This window comes from Hyalella azteca, unplaced genomic scaffold (genome assembly GCF_000764305.2).
Source record: "Hyalella azteca isolate HAZT.00-mixed unplaced genomic scaffold, Hazt_2.0.2 contig15610, whole genome shotgun sequence".
Taxonomy (NCBI): domain Eukaryota; kingdom Metazoa; phylum Arthropoda; class Malacostraca; order Amphipoda; family Hyalellidae; genus Hyalella; species Hyalella azteca.
In genome coordinates, this window is record NW_025945453.1 from 32,300 (window position 1) to 56,698 (window position 24,399).

Here is a 24,399-nt window from a genome sequence, read left to right on the forward strand (position 1 = left end):
AGCATATACCCTTATCAACTTTTTATGCATAGATATCAATGATGTCAACTTGGCTAGTCCCAGTTTTCTTGTATAGGTTTCCACCGTTCCTCAAGGCGTAGGTGACAAGCACGCAGTTCCTGAGCTTCTTGTGGTATTTTTAACTACCCATAGACAATTTCCAAGTGCCTTGTCTAGTCTCTCACCGTTCCAGAAGGGGTATATGACCAGCACGCAGTTCCTGAGCTTCTTGTGGTACTTTTAACTATCCATAGATAATTTCCAAGTGCCTTGTCTAGTCTTTCACCGTTCCAGAAAGAGTAGGCGACCAGCACGCAGTTCCAGAGATTCTTGTGGTATTTTTAACTATCCATAGATAATTTCCAAGTACCTTGTCTAGTCTCTCACCGTTCCAGAAGGGGTAGGTGACCAGCACGCAGTTCCTGAGCTTCTTGGTGCACTTGTGGACGCTGGCGGCGTGGCAGTTCTGACCAACGACGGCGCGCTCTTCGTACGGCGCGTGGCTGGGGGTGCACGACAGCGAGCTGTCCCACCACGGCACGATGCTCTGATACAGGCCCGTGTTGTCATGCTGCCAGGAATAAATTTAGACTAAATATGTATTTCTTCTTATTATATATTGTATATATTTCCCCATATATGCATTAGTATGATCCGCTGTCGGGGTCGTCTCATTGTGAACGCCGCGAAAAACGTCCGACTCGTAGTGATTGTCCATGTTCTACCAAGTTACATTCGTAATACATTTAGTGATACGAAGGTGTGCTCGAAAAGCAATCGATGGATTTTACTAGTGAAATTCCTTCGTAGGCAGAGAAGAGTATTTATTATTGAATAAAGGAATATTTCCAACAGGAAGCTTTTTATTCAATTGAATATTGAACTGCTTCCCTGACTTACGAGGACTCACTGTTGGCTTGTATTCAGTACGACATTGATGTTCTGAGTTAGATATATGCATTAAGTTCAAGCTAAAATGAATTTAATATCAAATAATTTTTATATCATCAACATATAATTAATATATTTAAAATAATCAAATGTTTTCGATAATTACGGCTTACTTTGGAGTAGGAAACTGCCACCATAGTGCGTTCGCCTGTCGTTACAGGCACCAGCGAGGACACTTCAGAGTCATAGCCTTTGTCGTCAGATAAAATGTTGATCCGCAGTCCACTCTGTAGGATCGTCGCTCGATAATTCATGTAATTCCAGTCAAGAGCTGAAAAATTACATAATATTAAATTATTCGTTAGTAGAGATGTCGAATACACATAGAATAGAATAGTGACACCTTCTTGGAATACCATTATAGAATACTATGGAACACTATTATAGAAGAACACCATTCACACGTTGAAGAACTCCATTCTTCAACGATGTCATCTTTGAAAAATAAGTCATCAGGCCTGTCGCCGATTCAAAACATCGTTGAATTTACACAGCTTGCTGCTGGTCTCGAACAGGCAACTCACTGCTCCAATCCTGCTTTGCATTACCGCGTGATAACGTGATTACCTCGTCGACTTTGGCCTGAACTGTGACAGGATGCTGGAATCGAACACGCAACTCCATGCTCCAATAACAGTATACCTTGAACTGTAACCACTGGGCCACCCTTTGAATGAGGTTTCCTTCGACGTTACACGTACTCTATCTCGGATCTTGTTCTAGTTCTTTCGTGTCTCACTTACTAGATTTTTTGAACTCGGTATTCGTGTAGTTGTATCATTGCCAATAGTTAAAGTAAAGCAACACTTGCTTATTGAATTCTGAATTGGTTCTCGTCAATAGAACCAATATGGAATAATAGTTAAACAATTCACTCTGTTGTCTCATACAGTGATCTCGCTTAGACGAAGCAACAAAAGAGTAATGCATAAATTACACAGAAATAAGCCCCTCAGAACTGAAAGATAAACAGAAACGCGAGAAAAAAGACAGAAGTAGTAAAGAAAAATTACGCAACTGAAGGAACACTTTTCACAAGTCAAATTTTGTCCCTCATTCGTGTTATGGTCGTCTCCTATTACCAGGTGATCTGTTTTTCAGTGGCGTTAATGCCGATAATCACTGGAGATTCATTACTTCAAAATATCGCTGAAAGATAATTCAGTCCAACAAACAATCAGAGCTTATTGAGCTTGCATATACCCTTATTTACTTGCCTCTATCATATATTATTTTAGATGATAAATAATTGTTGCCTAAGGATGTGATCAGCATCAGTAATCGACATTGCGACCGGAAATGAAATGATCAACCTTCCTTGAATAAATTTCCATGTCGCCAAATGTAATCTTCGTTCTTCAACATCCCAGATTTTTTAAGGCTATTCATTTAAAATTTTTTAATAAATCGGTTCTTAATAAGCTGCAAGTTTTCGTGAACATAATATTTTTAGTGTTGAATATGACTGATAACTCTATCGTAAATTCAATTGTAATTTTTATGGACGAGAATCAACAAAATTTGAACGAGATTATTATTGTTGTCTTCATTGAAATAATCTCATAAGGTCGACATCCACTGTAAAAAAAAAATACAGAAAGAATAGCCTATTCTCACAGATGAGTTCGTATAACTTAGAGTAATTAAAATAAACTCGTCCTCTATTTAGACCAGGTCCACTTCTTTCCGGTTGCATGTGCCTGTTTACACTCCCTTATCGACCGAAGTTAATCATACCAAAGAGAGGTCTTACAATCGCGGCTTGAACAACACTACCGTGAACTGTCCTGTAAAGCAACTTTTCTCCGGTTTGAGTCGGTTCGAGTTGACACTCTGATGCTTCTTATGAGCTTCTATGTCTAGTAAAATGACACAGGACATATACAGTATATGAAACATTGCACTTCAAAGTTTCGATAATATCTCAAAGTATATCGTTGGGATTTGTCTTCAAAGTATAGTTCTATAGTCTAAATGTCAAATTTTAAATCAATACTAAATAAACTACAAGAATACTCAACTTGACATTAGCATATTCAACGTTGAGCCTTTTCAATAAACTAAAATAATGGCTGATTACAAGCCGCCTAGGAACATAAATTATAAACATTAACCCTTCCTAAATAAACCGTACTTTGAATTGACACTAAAAATAAATAACACTTCAATTAACCCTCTTATTGTGCCTACGAGTATAATTATTTCGAGTAGACAGTGGCGGTGTAAAATAAGAGAAGATAATAAACGGTGGTCAATACAAAGAGACAGGGGAGAGACCGTTGGCCGCATCCAGCCACCGTCGTCGGCTGATCCCTAACAAAATTCGGGGTATGCTTCATCTTCCGCCCCAGAGTTGCTATGTTCGCGTTAGAGTTATTCTGGGGTTGGTTGGCCACCTGATCGCAATCAGCGACTAGTCAGAACTTCCTTGCCGACTTTATAGTCTCCTGAGAGTAGGGCAAGAGTTGGCAGCAAAAGGGCCAGGCGCTTGTAGCTCTATGATTCGGGGACCGGAGTGTAGACCAAAAAGCGGGCATAGAGAAGCTGATTTATACGTTCGATCAGTCCGAGTCCTAGGCGGTTCCTAATTCAGGGTCACCACCAACTCAAAATTTTAATAGGGATGCTGCCTAAACGATGGCTGTGTACAAATGTTTTTATAACAGATTTGGGATTAATGGTATGAGGAAAGAGCATAATAAAACACGGCCAAATATTCTCCACATTTTGAGCTATTGCTTAGCAAATCATAGGATTAATAGGTAATTTTATCGAAGAAATAAATAACTGAATCTACAGTTTCCCAATTCTTGAGCCTTCCTTAAAAATTAAATTCAATTCTTGCTATATAGACTTTAGCGTAGATATCGTTGTATCAAATCTCCACACCCAACATTTTTTTATACTGAACTATTTGATATGCAAATAGGTCAGCAGGCTATGAACGGACTCACACGTGCACATACAGAAACTATCACAACTCTGGTAAAATTATACGCGACGACAAAAATGCTGACCATATTTTTCCCTTCTCTTTTCCTTCATAGAAATAGTAAAGTCAACTGAACAACAAAAAAGGAGTCCATCATAGGCAACAGTCTTAAGTCCATTAATTTATTTTAATCTCAGTCGATTCTAACTATTGTGTATATATAGAAGAATATACAATCAGATAGTCAAAGCGAAGATAATGTGATAATGCAATAAATATTCATTTTCATAGTGAATATACATAGCAGCGATTGTCGTTATCGATCGATAGCGAATTTACAACATAAACAGTGAATGTAAGTGGCAGTCATCACTGATTATTTAGTAAACCGCTATAGGTGACTTATTCCAATAATTTTAAATTATTCGTCAATAAAGACGATGAATGCTCAGTTCAGATAATTTTTCTCCTAGTGGAATATCTATTATGATGCAACTGAAATTTTGTAGCGGTAAACTGCAACAAATCTTTACAATATGGTGTGGGTCGAGGATTAATTGAATATTAGCGCAAAATAATTTCATTCTTAGCTGGTAAAATGCCAACTACACTAAATTCAGTTTAAACTTACCAAGCTGTTGCACAGGCACGCGGAGATGCATGCTGAGTCCAGCAGCTACCGCTTCTCTCTCCTGAAGAACCTTGCGCGATGTCACGAACGTTAGCCTGGAATTAATAACCAACAAAAGCGTTCAAAAGACTCAACTGCTATTGTGAACAATATCCAAATTGCTCACCTCAAATGTCAAAATTACTAATAGAAACCTCAAATGAAATTCAATTAAAACGATCATCCATGTTTTTCTCAATTATTTCTCAACCGTATGTTCTATAATATGTAAAAAGTACGGCATTTGATATGAATGGAAATATCTAACGTTTTTCTTCAAAGTACCCAACCTAACCTCAGCAAAGTAGAAATAGTGAATGTACTGTGCCGACTTCACAGGGTGAACTTTTTTCCTAGCATAACATTACATAACATAACTTAAATTAGTGATGTCGGCGCTGAAGTGTAGGCCTGAAGTGGCCTCTCGCCGATTCTTCTACTTTTCGTGCCTTGTACACAAAAGGTCTAAAATCGTGTCATTTGACCCAATCTTTCCAGGACTGACGATAGTTTGAAACAGCTACTAGACTTCCACCGGGTTCGATATGGTGCTATTTCAAGTCTGAACATATATTTTTCTATAGCTTTATCTAGTCTGTTCTTGAACGCGTTCCTACTTGGCGCGCCAACGAGGCTGTTGGCGCTCCATCAGGGAGGCTGTTCCACGTGTCGGATATTCAAAGCGAGAAGAAATATTGTCGCGTGGATAAGTTGAACCGCAGTTTTTTTAGTTTATAGTTGTGGCCCCTGGTGTTGGTTCTTGTTTCAAATTCTAGAAATCTTTCGGGACCTTGTATAAACCATGAATATACTTGTATACTTCAATGAGGTCCCCACGCAGACGTCGATAACTGAGGCTTGGAAGCTTCATAATCTTTAATCTTTCTTCATAGGACTTGCCCTTCAAGCCTGGGATTATTCTTGTTGCACGTCTTTGAATATTCTCTATTAAATTTTTGTCCTTTTCAAATCTCGGTGACCACACAACGTTCCCAAACTCTACATTCGGGCGCACGACAGTAACACACAACTGCTTCATCGCTTTTGCATCTAGGAACTCGTATGAGCGTCTGATTAGTCCAAGAAGTTTGTTGGATATGTTAGCTTGCGTTTCAACATGCTTAGAAAATTTCAGCTCCTTGTCGACATAAACTCCGAGATCTTTTTCCACACTAGACTTCTCAATCCTTACTCTCTGATTGCAACCATGTCTTTTCATACTGTAAACTTGCTGTTCATTGTTCTTCCCGAGGTGAAGTACTTTTCACTTGTATGCATTAAATCGCAGCTGCCACGCGTATCAGCCCAGTAAACTAAACTGTCAAAATCATCTTGTAATTGCGCTTTATTTGACGCATCCTTCACTGTATTATAAACTTTTGTGTCGTCGGCATACATGGAGCGCACGCTGGACACTGCGTCTGGAATAACGATCTTCCAGTAGGTACACGAATCACAAACGCACATGAATATTCTTCAATTGGATTAGATTCTTGTAATCACTCGTTGACAACTGACAGTTCTAAAAGGCGTAATTATAACCTCGGGGTATGAGTCTCAACAAGACGCAAAGCAGTGAGTAACGTGGGTATGAGCCACGCCGAACTCGCATGCGTAAACTCACCCCAGGTTGCCGAGCACAGTGATGAAGTGTTTCTCGCAGCACTCTTGGCCCGAGAGGAATTCGTGCTTAAAAACACAGTCGATGATGAGGTCCTCACACCTGCATGAAAGGAAAACAAAGTTCAGTTGCAAACTATCCAAATATCTTCTGCAAAGAATCTTTATCGGAGAATAAATAACCAGCTTTTTGTTTGATAATAGACAATCAAAATTTAAATGCAATGAAATGCAGTTTGAATTGAGAACTAAGCATGTGAAATTGGAGATTGAGGTCAACATATATGGCAAAATTTTGGCGCCAACTTGTCGTTCCCTGTTCCAGAACTTGTAATTTCTCATTTGGATGCGGCGTAATTGTGAGTCAAACAATTTACTTGTATGCCAGTATCCGCCAGATGTCCCTCTCCGTAGTGTTAAGGCGCTTGAGGAGTTCGTGGTAGTCACGGTTGGCTGTGTTAGCGTTGTTGATGAGGTGTTCTGTGAAGGCGACCTTGCCAACCATGACTGAAGACAACAGTGAAGCTTCGTACAATGAGACGTTGAACTCTACGGGAAGAGCATGACACTTTACGCTCGCCAGCATTAGTAACTTGAGCCTGTTGAAAACCTTTAATTCCCCTAGGGGAACCATATTTTATTGAGAATTACTTGCTAGAAAAAAGGCTCCCAGTAGAAATACGTGCAATAAAATATGGTTCCTCTGGGAATAACTGTCAGAAATAAGGTTCCCAGTGAAAATATTCTAAGGTTTAAAGAAACCTACCTATCATTTGTAATATTGAAATTTTGGATTTAACGATTTGGAAGATGCTCTGGATTACAGTAGGCCACATGGCATATACGAGGTCATTCACTCTGATGTATACCAAATAATGAGAACAAAAATAAATTCGCTGTATAATACGATGGTATCCAAGATGCATATCATCAAATTTTTTCACAGTGCACTGAAATTTGAATTATCTGTATTTATTTGAAAAAATATTTATCTTGAAATTTTCATACCCAACTCTTATGCTGAAATTGTAATTTTTTGTCTCAAATTAGATTGCAAATGTTATCAACGGCATCATATATAACTCTTCTTATTATGAAAGTAAACTGTCTCATGCCATCCGCTTTACAGTTATAGCATCATAACTATATTTATTCTCAAATTGGCAAATGACATCCACAATTATTTATGCTAATAAGTATAAACTAATTAATGAAATTAATTTATGTTACTTAAAATTGATGATTGGGATGATGAAATTGCAACTTCACCGTGAATTGAAAATCAATGAAAACGGGAAGTCAATTTACAAAATCTTAATTGAAAACGTTTCGGGTACTAACATGTAAACTTGCATGTTTCATACATGAATAATTAGATCATGAATCATGTTTTATAGATTCAGGTATTAGGTTGTTATTCCTGCCCGAATAAAATCTACCCTGTTTTGTGAATGTAGTTGTGCCCGGCGCGCATCAGCTCCATCGGAATGATGTCGCGTAATTACTAATTCCGGTTCCTCGAACGCAGCGACAAAAGTTATCGCTCTAATATGTCACATGCCAAACCGTTACAGTCTACTGTGCGCCTTCACGCTCATAGTGATTCGAATGTGAGAATTTTGAAATCGCTGCTAACTTTTAGACGAAAACCTTTTCAATGACAACGATTACAGTTCTTGTCCACTTAATTAATTAAGTGGATAACAAGTTCGTAATTAATCGTTGGCTATTTTTGATCCGTTTTTGGCCTTTCATTACTGAAATTTTTATCTTTCTCGTGTAAATTTGTTTTTCTCTTATGATTGTGCTCGTATTCTCTAAATTTCAATTGATTTTGAAGCTGGTCTCCAAATCGTCTTCAATGATGATATGGTGAATTTCTTCTTCTTTTGATCTTTCTTGGAGTTTTAATTGCTTTTAAATACTTGCTTGGTTTTTAATGTTTTTATCATTTGAACGGTACATCATCGCCTTTAACCAAAGGACGTGAAGCAAAATAAATCATTCTGTAACAGTTAAATATATATATGAAAAAATGAGTTCACAGACCGTGTAAATAATATGTTCACTGACCGTGAAAATCACACTTTCACTAACCGTAAATGAAGCGTTGACTTACCGCGCAAATAACGCATTCACTGAACATAAACATAACGTGTTCGCTGACCGTGTGAATAAGTCGGGCGTTTACTGATCGTGCAAATAGTGCATTCACACGGTGCAAAAAATGCGTTTACTCACCGTGTAAATAAGTGGTTCACTCATTATACAAATAAAGCGGTCATTCAGCGTGTAAAAAATGCGTTCACTCACTTTGTGAACAACACGTTTACTCACCATGTAAATAACGCTTTCACTCACCATGTAAAGCGCTGTAGTTGAAGAAGCCCGCGTTGCTCATCATGAAGCGTGGCAAGTAGAGACCGTTCCTTGACATCTGGATTGTCCTCACCTGTATAGGTCAACTTAGAATGTATGTCATTTCCAATCAGCATTCTCTCTCAGAATTAATTATTTTAAATTTATCAGGTACAAATAAGGCACAATCTTTCAACGCGCTTACGTCAAGTCTTAAACCCATCTCCTAGAGCACATTAAAGTTTAGTCATCCAATTTGATAGTACATCACATGATTTCAAACCCCCCTAACCCTATGGTGTTTCAGTGTAGTAAACAGCTTCTTGCTTTGAGTATTTCATAATGAGGTTGTGTGTTGGTTCAAGAATTTACTTAAGAGTTAAATTTGTGGCCCACGACTGGACTTTTCTTACAATACGTGAAATCCATTGTCATATCTCACTATACTCTCATAGTATTTCGTATGCATCACGACTACTAAGTACTCACCTTAGTCTCGTAGTAGCCCGGATGAAACATCTCTCGCATCATGGCGAAGCTGATGCTTATGCCAATGACTGACCAAATTACCGCCATGACGACCTGGGCACACGTCATGTTTCCGTTGTACTTTCGCATTCTACTCGAGTGTTCGCGCCTCGACGTGTGCCTCGTAAATAACGTCATCAGAGTCCATAAGAAATTCAACGTCGACTTTTCCATTGGCTCTTGATCATCTTGCTGCATTTAAGACAATTTATGTGATTGTATTAATTTACGTAACTACGCAACTAAATACTTATTATGTATTAATATATTATGATCTTAATTAACCCTCTACCGCCGTATGTCACTCTATGGGAAAATAACTTCAAACTTAAATTATACGTAAACCATTGCGTGTAACAACCTGAGGACGTTCGTACGCAACAATTTAAAGTTGTCGTACGTGGCGGCAACCATCAGTGCAAGTCATTTTGCGCTCACCAGAACGTATCCTTTTTGGGAAGTAGGCTTGTGGCAATATTGCTCCGGTTACTCAGGTCAGGCGGTAGAGGGTTAACAGTCTTATTTCGGGTCAAACTAAGCGCGGAATCAAGTTAAGATATCAGCAGTCGATACGTCATAAATTAAATACACACAGCTAAAAATTGTTCATATGCACTCCTATCTTACACCGACATGTGGCTTATGTTTCCTCTGCAGTTTTTCAAATAATGTCATGCCAAATGATATAACGGAGTCTGAATAATTTAGTAAACGAACAGGTTAGCTTGGCGTTGCCCTCAATCGATAGTCCCAGCTACCCCATAATTTTAAGGATATGCAATGATTTCTTTATTCCACTTCTTACATGGAACATAGAACTTTCATTTGGTTGAAAGTTGTTAAATGCAAAAAATGTATATATGTTTGGGATTAAATTTATATTAACAATTTTTAAAAATCGTGGTTTCATTTCTTGACCCAGCTTTTTCCCGCTCAGTTTTAAGATGTCTTACTATTTTCACACTAGGCGTCCAATTTCATGTCCAAGAAATATTCCAACCAGATGAATATGGTGCATACGCACCCGAAAAAACCCTTCATATTTGCGGCCCAGGCAAATATGAAGGTGCTTGAATATATAATAATATGCGTTTAAAATTTAATTTTTAAAGACCACACCTCTAAAGAAGCCGGTGTCTCCAATGTTGCACATGTACAATGGATTTCTCATTTTATTTCTAAAAATTTAATTTTTTTACTTGCCTAAATTATTTCTTATTCTGTAATTGCTTCATGCATTGTCTCCGACTTTACGCAAGTGTGCAAAATTTCATTTCGATTGGACAGGTAATAATGTGTTAAATATCGATTATAAGATTTGTAGCAGACAGACAAACAACAAGAAGTGAAGTTGAATAGAAGTGTGGTAAAAACAGAAATAAACCTGTAAACCTGCACTCACCGCCTGTCCTGAGTCACTTGTTAAAAATATTTCCTGGCTGGAGTTGAGTTCTTTCGTAGATGTGGGCAGCCATGGGATAGATGTTACTGAATTATCTTCATCAAACATTGTTATTTCAATGAATTTTTGTAATTAGCCGTGCATTAGATAAATCTGAAGTTTCAAATACGTTAAAAAATAAATTGCTTCAAAATTTGGGACTGCAAGCATGTTTACTTTGTGATTATTCGTTAACCTTCAAATCAAATTTATTGAGGCTAAAGAATCCTTAAACTAAATCATTCTTCTTATATTCATAATAATTCTATTCATTCTATTTATATATTCTTATCTACAGTAGCTCTTTTTCAACCCTGCAATTCGAAGACTCATAAAAAGTCAACAATGCATTAAGAAACTCAAGGCAACCGACTTTTTAGAACTTAAATAGAATTTGTATTTATGTCTTAAATTCCATCTAGTAAAAAGAACAATTTACATTCAATATTTACAATTCAGAATTGATATAATTCAAAATTGATTTATTGATATTTTTTGCTTTCGAGCATATGCTTCTTTACAGGCTTCCTATGATGACTGCAATCGTCAATTATTATTCCGTATAAATTCTTATATGATTGTATCCTGAAGGTATGTAAAATATTCTTCGTTCTGTAACCAGATAACCTAGTTCATCTCTAAAATATTGAGCACAATCGCAAGCAGATCTTCCAATCTCAGCCCTATCCTATTTACAACATGAAATTTAGAGACCAATCGAAACATTTTCACCTTGCCTACAAGAGTTTGATGTGTTTTCTACAAGAAGGAATCTGCTCTAATGACGCGGTAAGCAACGGACTGGCTTTATGAATCTCTTCTCCCATAAATCCCTATTACAGTTCTTTGTACGAGCGTTCCACAATGAACTGGGCATTGATCGTTAGTACAAAGAAATTTGCTTTTTATGTCAAGTTGAAGAAACAGTGATGCGTAATATTGAGGTTATCTACATCGCCGTACGTCAGAGTTGAGTGAACCACACATTTGGGATCAACGTTAAATTCTTAAGCTCGCTTTTCTAGGTACTTGCCGTTTTCTTCATTCATAATGAAATAGCTTGGCGGTTAGGCAAACGACACTAAAAATCTTACGATTATTTGATTTGAGCAAAAATAATATAGTTTAGCCTATAACACAAATATGAACTGTTATTATCATTCGAAAAAATGCCCTACTAATCTAGGAATCGATTTTATTTCTTTTAGCGTTTTTCTTCGCTGGGCTACAGTAGGATAACTGAAGAAAATATCAAGCTTTCTTCATTAACGATTTAGTTTAAAAATTAGATCAGTTTCACTTAAAGAAAATACAAAAATATCATAGCCTGTGCTCCCTAAAGTCGAGAAGACAGAAAGTTGAAAAATTAATCACGCTATTTATCTTTTACTCTGTAGAGGATGAACAGCGTGAATTCCTTTACTAAAAGCAAGGAATATCTTCTTATTCAGATTTTCAGACTGTCCATGCTCTACGTCGGCGATAGAGAATATGCTTGGTTGTTCACATTGCTTGAGGTATCTGTGAAGTATATACACATCTGACAATTATTTGAGCATCTTATTGTGAATTTGGTATGTAATTTAAAATCTATATTAACGCAGGTAACAATTCTTGTGTCTCAATTACAGCTGTAGAGAGTCGTCGTTATTTATTCCAATAGAGAATAAAAGAGCAAGCGTATTTTTTAGAGTGCAAATCATACAAAGGAATATACAAAAAATACTGGGAAAAGAGCATGTAACGAGAGATACGATAGAATAGTAAAAATTAGTTTATAATTCAATGATACCTATAAATTATAATACGACAACTTGTTCGAAGACCAGGTAGTAAGTCTTTTTGACAATTTTTCTCGATTCTATGGATTATACTTATAGTGGGATCTATAAGTAGAACGTTAAGTGTTGCAAAGGACATTTTATTTCTATTCTCACTAAAGAACTTTCAGATCCGACCAAAAATGTTTTCGGCTGAATCGAGAAAAGCTATGACACACACTTTATGATCTTCAGCAAAAGTTACATAAAACTACCGTCGAACAATACCAAAAATAATAATAACCAAATGCAAGAAATTTAACCGAGTATGGAAACACAATGAATGGTTAGATAATAATGCACATTGATATGCGGCGAATATTAACATTGAACAGCGAATAAACTCTAGCGCTGCAATGACTTCAATTAGCCAAACGATGATAATAGTTTCGTGCATGCTTGAGGTACTAGTCAAGTAAATAAACTTTGAAAATAAAATATTTTCAGAATGCGGCCATAAATCAGTGCTATGTCAATGAGGAAATAAAATCAGCTATAGTTTGAAGCAGAAGCAGGGGGTTTATTCACTATTCAGTGCTACAGATCTCTCCATTTCGATGAATAGAATGTAAATTGTTAATTGTTACCATTATAAATTATTCTTCGCTTCAAAAATACAGACCTGTTGGAGCATTTGAATTCCTATCTTTTTACTTGAAAAAAATGTCTCGAAGATTGAACTTTGAGTCTCGCAAATTTCGAGCCACGAGCCAAACTAAGAAGCGACGAGTAAGACCTGGAACGATTCTATGGCCTTGTACCGGACTGGCGCATTTCACAGCAGTATGAGAATTTCTAATAATGAATGGCTAACTTTAAGAAATTTTTTAATGCATTCTACTTAAGACTTTTATTTGAGCTCAAATTTATTAGTCCTTGTCTTGGAAATTCCTTGCAAAACTGTTTCTTGCTTCCAAGATGCGTTTTTCTGACTTATCTTGAAAAATGCGAAGACGGTTTTTCTGGTCTTGTTTCTAAAGATGAGATTTGCATCATGTGTTCGTCTTGTAGTAGTCATGCGGATATGAAGAGAGAAGACTAATCAAGACAACTCACAATTTAAAATATCAAAGAGTTCGGGTTTTCACTTACTTTTTATTACATCGTAAAATTTGAGTGTGAGGCTCAATTTGAGTGTGAGGCTCAAACCCATAATAATTGTTATTAACTGCCAAATTATAATTATTAATTAATTGCATTCCTATCTGTGCATTTATTAGCTGCATTTACCTTTAACGATTAACAGCTGTCGCAATTTCTCATACTTTGATTATAAAATGTGATTCTCAATTAATATTTTGGTCAAACCAGATGGCCAAAAGCTTTAAAAAATTTAAAAGAAATTAAATTTCATTTCAAATAAAATTTAATACAAAATTTGCCGTTGTTTTGTGAAGTTTCAACGTGTTTACATAATATTATCAACGAGAAGGAAGTGTTCGTTTTGCAATAGAATACTGCCCAGTGCTTGAACATGAACAATGAATATGCAAAATAGAGCTATTTTAGATTGAGAGCATTTCACAAGTTCATAGTAACATCAAAATTCGATAAGCTTCATTATTAAATAAATGAAACAGCTACGAGATATATCTAAAATAAATATATTTTAGAGTGAGAGGCATTTCACAAGTTCATAATAATATTACAATTCGCTAAGATTCATTATTAAATAAATGAAACAGATATAAGACGTGAGACAACTTCGAGAATCCCTGATGTTGCACAAAGGACCTGACACAATTCCTCCTTGCATTGAACACATTAGGAATATGAGGAACTTTTTTACCGATAATGATGAAAAAATTGAACTCGGTACTCACTGCAGTGAGTGACAGAGAGCGCACGTTCTCGTCGACGAAAACGTGAAGTCACGGACGAACAGACAGACGGACAGACAAACGGGCGGACGGACATGGCGAGCCCAATAGCGCCTATTTTCCATAAATGAGAAAATGCGCTAAAAAGTCCATGGCGTCCAAGTTTCGTCGAACAACGGAGCTCTGAGAAGCAGGTGCGATATCGACCAGCAATCAAAATTAAGACATCATGAAGATTTTTTTCTCATTTTTTCCAAGAGTTTTTTAGACGTCCTCTGCGTCTAGGTTGAGTGGTATTGTTCCAAATACTAACAATCATCGGAAGCCATTGCAGTGAAATTAGCCGTGAATTATTCTGTACTTTCAGAGCATTGCTCTCATCGGAGCTTCTACTTGCACGGAGCTCATGACGAAAATGGCAAATTTGTTCTTTATGCTTTTTTGTAATGGAACAATAGATGAAAATAGACTTGACTTATTCCTAAATTTACATCCGAAAATATGTTCAGGTCTTCTTTCTCTAACGCTTGTAAAATTGTAAGCCGATAATCTTATAATATTCGTAATGAATTGATTTTTTTATTTATAACTGATTCTTCACAAATCTGTACGCTTTGATCATAGTGATGAGCCTTGAATGTATGATGCCGTAATAAAAATAAATAAGAAGGGTAACAATGTCCTGATATTTCAGTTGGACACTTAGCATAGGTACAACCATGGTTGAATTAATACATTATTATTAATTCAACCCATGCATGGGTACAATAATCTGCAAGAAATAAGCGGCCTACCAATTATAGTGGGTAATATATAATTCCGGTAATTATTTCTTGCTTCAATTCAACTTGATTCCTTTGATGAATACCCGAACGCATTTTATAAACAATTCATTTTGAAATTATCTGCGAATTCCGTTTAATTGTGCGATACCTCTTCCGTTTTAGCACGATTTCTCAAGTTGTTTTTGACACGTGCATTTAAGTGAAGCTTTCTTAAAGAACTAAGTATTTTTTTGTATGGGAAGCGCATTCTGTATATTCGCCCCTGAAACCTGTTTTTGAATGGAGTCTCCATTGACAGAGACAAACGTTCTACAAAACATACAATGTCAGAGATGTTTGGTTTCCGAATGCAGAAGGTCGCGTTCACTTCACATTGAGCGATGTAAATCTACCCATAAAATTCTCAAACATTAGCAAATAAATAAACAACGCTGCCGAAGACTGGACTGGAATCCACTTGTATAAAAAACTAAATATTATCTAGGTTAATCCTCTAATATTTTTTATCTCTTTATGCTCAACGTAGGTCAACTAGGAGAATTCATTTGATTGTTGATAACTATATGAATACAAATTTCAAAAGGTCTGAATACGATTACGATTTATGATTTAGAATATATTTATGGCATACTGGTGATACTAGAGTATAAATTTATTGAATATTTTTTATGCGACATCCAATTAAGTGACCAGAGTCTAGTTTGGTATTACCTATAATCGACAAGCAAGAATTAGATAAAAGTTCATTTTGCCGCAATACCTACCTCAGACGCTGAACGATTTCAATGTCAAAAAACAATTTCGAGCATGATTTTAATCTCAATTTCAATATGTCAAAGTTACCGGGATAGACGATTATAAGACACAGATTAAAATCTTGAGATCTCAAAAAGCACCCGAAATAAATACAGGGTGCGGCGCGGGAACTTACTTATTTGAATTGCGCGCCACGTGGCGGCCATTAGTCCTAGGAAGGTGGCGCCATGCGCAATATGGTGCGCGGGCTATGAAGTTTTTCGTCCACTCAGTTCAGTTGCGACCATGCAGTGGTCGAGAGAGGAGCGCGCGTTCACAAAATGTATTGAACAGCATGGAGGTCACCTACAAGATGTAATATTCAAGAATTAAACTTGTAAGTAAACCCAACGAAACTTTAAATGTAGCTCTTTGTAAAAAAGAAAGAATTAAAACGCTATCTTTAATACTTTTTACTTTGTGATTTTTTTAAAAGAGTAAGTTCCCACGCCGCACCCTGTACAATGTGCATGAGACATATAAATTCAAATGTCGCGTTAACAATAAAACAGAAATTCAAAAACTTGGAGAGCGGTTTTATTGGTACTCTTAAGTTCATGTCCTGTAGAGACCACCTCGATATATATTTCTATCCTGCGGGACTTTCTTCGATATCACAGAAACATAGGAAGTTGATGATGGGTTTTAGTGAAATTCTTAATTGCTTTTAATCAAGTAGCAAGAATAATCTAAGAAAACTTCTTTTCACATTGCACAATAAATGCGCGCTCCCTGATTGATCGATAGGTGGTCACTTGATTATTGCTTCAAGGAAACTACATTGATCGCCAAGTTACAACGATTTATCATTGTTGATTCAACCAACAACGCTTATTTCAACGTTGATTGAACAGAACCAAGTTTATTTCAACGTTGATTGAACAAAACAACGTTTTTATCAATATTTATTAAACAAAACAACTATTATTTCAACGTTGATTTAACAAATCAACGTTTATTTCAACGTTGATTCAACAATACAACGTTTATTCCAACGTTGATTATCAAAACAATAATTTCAACGTTGATTTAACAAATCAATGTTTATTTCAACGTTGATTTAACAAAACAACGTTTATTCCAACGTTGATTAACCAAATAACGTTTATTTCAACGTTGATTCTACAAAACAACGTTTATTCCAACGTTGATTATCAAGACAATTATTTCAACGTTGATTTAACAAATCAACGCTAATTTCAACGTTAATTCAACATAACAACGTTTATTCTAACGTTGATTAACCAAATAACGTTTATTTCAACGTTGATTCAGCAAAACAACGTTTATATCAACGTTAATTTAAGAAAACAACGTTTATTTCATTGTTGATTTAACAAAACAACGTTTATTTCAATGTTGATTCAACGTTATATGCCTGGTGAGCTAGCTTATGTCATGTCGGTCGCCTATTTCTCGTTGTTAAGATATCACCCGTGGCTTGCATTCCCACATCGACACGGCACAACTCGCGACAACTCCTGAATCACAGGAAGTGAACTAACCCTGATTTTTTAGATTTCTTTTTTTATTTTGATTATATATTGAAAAAAAGGGGGAAGGGGTCAAAATTTGAAAAAAATATATTTGCATTAATCTCGCAGTTATCCCTTTAACCGGCCGGTTTTTGCTGTCGAGGGATATACAGGGTTATTCATGCAGACAATTTAATAAATTGTATATATTCATATACAAATTCAAAATGAATAATTTATTCACCCATAGAAAAAGTAAGATTCCAAATTTTCTTTAACGTATTCCAACACTATTATTGATTATTTTAATTTATTCTATTTTTTTTGGCTTAGTCACTTGAACTCACTTCCTGTGCGTTGGATAGGACGCATAGGCAACGAAGATCTCCACGCTTCTGGCCACCGAGATCACCTGATCTCATCCCATGTGACTATTTCTTATGGGGTTACGTCAAGAAACCTGTTTACGTCCCGCCTCTACCAGCAACTCTGTTTACGTCCCACCTCTACCAGCAACTCTGTTTACGTCCCGCCTCTACCAGCAACTCTGTTTACGTCCCGCCTCAACCAGCAACTCTGTTTACGTCCCGCCTCTATCAGCAACTCTGTTTACGTCCCGCCTCTACCAGCAACTCTGTTTACGTCCCGCCTCAACCAGCAACTCTGTTTACGTCCCGCCTCTATCATCAACTCTGGTTGATCTGAAGAACCGCATCACTGCTACGGTGCACTCAGTAACAAAAGATATGCCGTGCAGCACAAGGGGGATATATTGAATATTTGTAAATATCTAAAAAAAATTTAATCTTTGTCTTCCCATTGGTATATAAATCATTTATTTTCAATTCATACTTAAATATATACGGATTCGTTGAATTGGGTCTATCTTTTAGAATAACCCTGTTTTATTCTTCATGTAGAGCGTGTAATGAAATGATTTTTGAAGGAACTTTATGTAATTGTCGTCTTCAGCAGCTATTTTCCTTTATGTAAGAAAAGGTTTGATTTCACTTATGAGCTTGCATTTTTAAACTTCGGAACTGGTAGGCTTTTATGGCATGACTGATTCAACTGCATCCCTGTAAGTGTATGACTGCACATCTGAACAGGTTGAATAGCATGTGTAAACAGGTTGAATACCATGTGCGAACAGATTGAATTTCATGTTCGAACAGGTCAAATTGCATTTTTGAATAGACGAAGATACAATTTTGATAGAATATCATTACATTCTGGGCGGGTTCAATTGATCGACGTGTTTCGTTATATTTGTTTATTACTCGATTAACATAAAAAAATTGTTTCGTTCCTGACGGGTTCAGAGATAGGAGTTAGCAACCTGAGGACGTTTGTACGCAACAGAGAACATTTTAAAGTTGTCGTACGTGGCGGCAACCATCAGTGCAAGTCATTTGCGCTCACTTAGAATGTATTCATTTTGGGGAGTATAGCTTGTGACAATATTGCTCCGGTTACACATGTCAGGCGGTAGGGAGTTAAAACTCGTTTTCGCTGCGTATAGCAGCTTCAGTAGCGGTAGATTTGTAGTCTGATTGGTGGTTTACACTTTAAAAGTCGACAGTGATTGGCTGATGTTGTTAGAAACTCTAAACTATACATGAAATACGGCGTCAGCACTGCCCAAAACCTTCAAAATTATTAAATTCCTTCTCATACGCAAGCACGCTAATGGGTTTGAGTACAAAGGGTAGTGGGCGCTGTGGTGCATGGAGTTCAGGGACAATGCTCCTGGAGCATGAGTTCTGTAGTTCCGATGAGCCAAAACACGCGTCCACTACTGATTAATGTCCTGACAACCTGACATTCTGAATAATAGAAGGAAATAAATTCACGGCATTTGTAAAATAATAACATAACATAATATAGTGATGTCGGTGCCTATAAGAGTAGGCCTGATCTGGCCTGTCGCCGATTCTTGCACTTTTCGGGATAAAAAGCGTGATCTCAAAGCATGTCCTATGCAATGACCGGATCATTTCAAGACTGACGATAGTTTGAAATAGCTACTAGACTTCCATCAGGTTCGATATGGTGCTAGGCAAGTCTGAAAATATATTTTTCCATTGCTTTATCTAGTCTGTTCTTGAACGCGTTTATACTCAGAGCGTCAACGATGCCATCAGGGAGGCTGTTCCACATGTCGGTGATTCGATGCGAGAAGAAATGTTGCGTGGATGAGTTGCAGCGCAGTTTTTTAGTCGAAATAAATAGAGATCGAAAATGACTGATATTTGAAGCACGTTTAATTTGACACTAGGTAAGTAGCTCAACGCAATGGAAGTCTGGCGACTACCTTCTCTTTATGCTGATTAATGCTCATTTTCGTGATAAACGTGATTTATTGAAAATATCAGCATCGTTTTGAATTCAAACTGATAAGCTGCACCTCGACTCCTTACTTTGTTAGCCTTCTGGGAGGCATCTTTTTATACAATGAACAGACGAACTTCTAATACATTCTAACTCCTAGCGCTTTAAACAAATGGACTTTGTTCCAGAATAATTATTGACGCCTTAGTGACATTCGTTCTACGCTCAGGAAAGCTATTAAATTAACAGAAATCTTAGACGACTCTTTTGACGAAACCTGTTTAAATGAGTTTTTTTAGGTTTAACTCTTTTACTTCACCGATTATGCAATAGAAAAATTGTTATACAACCTACACGTTAGCAGCTCATTTAGAACTTCCCCTCAGGGGGGACTTCTGACGCGTGTCTGTGCGCGTCAGAAGTCCTATGGGATTTCGCTTTCCTAGGGGGATTGTTCCTGAGCGCCCCACCGCTGACCTCGCGGTGTCTGACTGTAGGTCTCAGTTCTGGGGTTAAGTTATTATGTAGGCATGATTCCTTATATTTCCATTCTCTGTCTCTCTCGTGCGGGCGGCCGACGTCCCGTGTAAGCGACCTCTTGTTCGAGTGTCTTCGCTTCTGTTGCTTTTCACCTGTCCCTCCTTGTCACTTCGTCTCTTTGAGATGCTAACGCTGCTTCTTTCGAGCCAGCTTCAGCGGGCTGGACAACTGAGACCTTCCGCCCCTTGTGGGTGATGAATAATTGAGACCTTCCACCTCTATGGTGATGTTCATCATGACTTTCGATGCGAGATAGCTAAATAGCTGAAGCGCTAGTAAACATTTAGCCACTAAACTAACTAACTCATTTAGAACTTTCATGATATCTTCAGTTCCTACTCACATGCTATCACGATTTAACGTAGGCGGTCCTTTGTTTCATAGACGGGTAAGGGAAATAATATAGATATAGAACCACTTTTCCAATTTTATATAGATTTTTCCAGGTCCATTTCACCGAGTTATCAACGAAGGCACGAGAGAAAAAAAAACAGGAAAAAATCTTACTCTGCACCTCTTCGCTCACGATTTGGGCAATTTTCCCGTAACCTCAGGTCAAGTTAAAAAAATATTCTAGCAATGAGCCGTCTTAACAAAAGAATCTTCAAATCATATCAGCAAATAAACTGCTCGTTACTTCGCCACATTGGCCGTTGTAAACTATTATCAGACTCGAATCGTTCCTGAAATTTAACAGCCGTACAAAGTTATACATACTAAACTTTAGCTTTGAAATTAAACTTTTTTGTCAGTGGAGAGTCAGGTTTGGAAAGTCGTGGAAAGATTTATGGCAATTTCAAATAGTTTGAATCGCTCCTATCTTCTGGACGTCGTTGCTCATTACTCACAAAATTCATCTAAAAGGGGAATGTGCTTGCCAAGGGAGTAAACGAGTAAAAGAATTAAATCTTTCTCAACTTGTGGAGATCACGACAAAACTTGCAAAAATTCTTAAGCAATTATGGTGGAATTTGAGCAGCACAAAAAATTATAAGTTCATAATTCTAATTATGGGAATTACAGGAAAGGGTTGATCGCGTTTATTATTCAGTAGGAAGGAACAAGCAAAATTCAAACAAAACAAGCAACAGTAGGATAGAACAAAATTATGACTGCCTCGCTTTCACAGCGAACAAGGCTACTAAAGTTTAGCATAGATTAAAAACTGACTAGTTAGAACAAGGGAGTAAAACACAGTGAAGTCTAAAATTAAGATATACAAAAATGCGTTGATAGAGACTGATTTCTGCTATGCAATTCCATTTCTTAATCAAATTGTGAAAATCCTAGAGTATGAGACGTGGAAGATTGCATACCATCTGGAGCGAATGATTGTTAGAAACCAAATTCTTTTTAATCAAAAGCGAGCACCATAACGTAATATAAATTTCACAAGCCCCAACATCAATTTAGTGAAAATCTTTGTCAACAGCTGTACAAAAAGTCTAAGAATTATATTGTAAAAAATAGCAGGCAATCTAGGATGCAGAACCTCATTACGACCACCAGACAGAGTCTAAGGAATACGAGGTGTGTGATTGCATCCAATGTTGAATGTCGAATGAGTCAAACAAATATATTGTACATGATTGTATGCAATGTAGGACGCGAAACTTCATTACGACCACCAGAAAGAGTCAAACAAATATATTGTACACGATTGTAAGCAATGTAGGACGCGAAACTTCATACAAACATCTAATCAGACTGGTTACCTCTCTCTCACCTGGGCGAGAATATTGTGGTCCGGGTCGTGATGCAACGGGCTGACTGTTCCTTTGGGCCCAAACCAAGCATGCAATCTGGGCTCAGTGTTGCCCAGATGACAATAGTCAGGAACAATAATGTCGTCCAGCAGTTCTGGGATCTGGTCCAGCAATTGGTGCTGGGCTAGGTAACCAGGAGGCCCAGTAGTTTGTGCCACGTACCGTGAGATGTACTGATCCAGGGTGATAAGTTCCTGCCAACACACAACTCAGATATTAATAGGATAATTACTTTCATAATTAAAATGATCAATGAACTGAAATATCAAGTAAGTAAATAGAGATCAGTTACTATGGCAAGTTTGAGATTTAGTATAGTACAGATTAAATTAAAGAAATAAATAGATATTAAATAATCAATTTAGAATAATTATTGTTGCTTTTCAAACATTTCATTTAATACAAAAAATTCAGATGTTGTAAGTTTATGGATTCAGAAATCAGATTCATCTAATGCATATTTATGTTTTCATTTCAAAGATTCATTTATTGTAAATTTATGGATTCAGAAATTAGATTCATTTAATTAAAATTTATGATTTCATTTCAAAGACTCATTTAATGCAAATTTAAGGATTCCAAAATCAGTCAATTTGAACACATGAAAAAAAGTTGCCCTTAAAGCTGACCTGCGCCCAATCATTGTCAGTGTAGCGAGCACCAACTTCTATAGGTACAGTACGGCCCCCTGCCAGGTTTCTGAGGTATCCAAGATTCCATTTGTGCAGAGCAGGCCAGTGGTCTAACACACCCAAGAGCTTCACTGGCTCAAGCTTCATAATGTGATCCATAAAAAAGTCAGTCACAGCTGGGAGATGTTTACTGCCAAGCTCATCTCTTAGTAAGTTCTCAAATTTGTTTCCTGAGTTCAAGTTTTTTACTGATATTTTTTCATATGTATTTTCTGACAGTTTTCTCTTTCCTTGATTCTTTGTGGCTTTTTGTAGATGCAGTTCATTTTTTGATGTATTCTGACAAGATAGTAGATTATTCAAGCTGGAGCAGGAAGAGAAGTCATCAACAGAATTAGAAGCATTTTTCCCCACATCCAATAGCGTTTTTCTGCACATTATCATGTCACCGTTGATTCCAGACTGACTATTTTCTAAAACACTTGTAACATTGTCAGAGTTTTTGCATTCTAAAGATAGTTGTCTTCTTTCTGAGGAACATGGGCAATTTTTTGAGTTCAATTTATCACCATGTATCACATTTTCATTTTGATTCTGCAGTTCTTGAACATTGAAAGTATCCTGAAATTCCTGCTGATCCTCTACAGGATCATTCAAGCCACGCTCCTCCAAAGGAATATCAAGCCGAGCTAATGAGTTGAGGAGACTTGCACAAGGAGATAGAGGACTGCTTGGCAAGGGAGCTCCCATGAGGAGACCCATATCAATCAAGCGCACAATGCGGGCAGTGGCGGCAGCAATGGCTCTCATTGAGAGACTAGCAGTTTCCAAATCTTGCTGTAGTTTCTTCAGTAACAAGCTCACAAGGCAGACACTACTCCATGTGTATAAATAACGCCACTGGATGCCAACATCTTTCCAGTTTTCTGCAATAATTTAGAAAAAACATTACCAATAACTTTATCATTGAGAAATTCAAGTATATGAGAAGTCATCAAATGAAAATACAAAATTCATCACTCACTGGAATTTAGCTGCTGCCATGTGTAGTCAAGCAGGGCATTGCTGCGGATGATAGCCAACTCCAAAGCATTGCAAGAACTCCCATGCTGCAGGAAGATGGGAGAGTGTTGTTGGGCATTCACCAGTACTGAACTTTAATCTAAAACCAATTTTATAAAAGATTCCAATTATCATTGACTATTATTACAAAAACTCCATGAGCAAATATTTAGTCAAAATATTACCTTGCTTCCCATAATTACTGAACACATTTTTGAGATAATTGTGGCACAAATTACAATTTAACAAGTCTAATATACGGTACTGAACGAGAGCATAGTAAAACCTACCAGCTTGGTACTCAAGGAAGACAGACAGTAGAAAAAAATTATAAGTGGAATGGTTAAATAGAATAAGTAAAATCAAATGACTTACTGAAGAATTGGAAGTCCCTGGTTCAGAAGCCCCATGGCATGGAATATCTTGAGGGAATATATTTTGTCCACAACTTGAGGTCACTTCAGCTGCACAAGTTGAATTTTCCTCATTGCTTGACTTGTGAGAGGATGATGCCACAAAAATGCACTCTAGGAGGCATGATGAGGCCCACTCTCCAATATCCTCCTTATTCAAATTACTAGGCAGTTTAAAAGCTAATGCCGAGGTTTCTTTTATGTTACAGCTCTCTGCAGTTCCTCTTAAATTCTTTGCAGTTGTATTTACCTTGGAATTTAAATCATCTTCCAGGGAAGTTGTGTAGAAAGAACATTGATTGCCGACAAAGCATTCTTTTTCCAAATAACATAGAAGAATGTTTAAGGAATGATGAACAATCTTTTTGATTCCTTTTAATTGACTTCCTTCCACAAAATCAATTTTTTCTAACTCAGTACATAGAAGCTTATCCAGAATTGCATTCCATGCCATTCTAAG

The 24,399-nt window shown here is 37.0% G+C and overlaps 1 protein-coding gene across 1 annotated transcript; it reads right to left on the reverse strand.

The window, feature by feature from the left end:
- Positions 1-274: 274 nt before the first annotated feature.
- LOC108679204 lies at positions 275-24,395 on the reverse strand. Its single transcript, XM_018167803.2, has 11 exons — positions 23,902-24,395; positions 23,489-23,573; positions 22,462-23,390; positions 21,793-22,026; positions 9,021-9,113; positions 8,535-8,625; positions 6,551-6,794; positions 6,178-6,276; positions 4,515-4,609; positions 1,065-1,222; positions 275-571 (listed from the first exon to the last, which is right to left on the reverse strand). Exons 1-11 carry the CDS (start codon positions 24,391-24,393, stop codon positions 275-277), a joined length of 2,817 nt encoding a protein of 938 aa, XP_018023292.2. The 5' UTR covers positions 24,394-24,395.
- Positions 24,396-24,399: the final 4 nt, after the last annotated feature.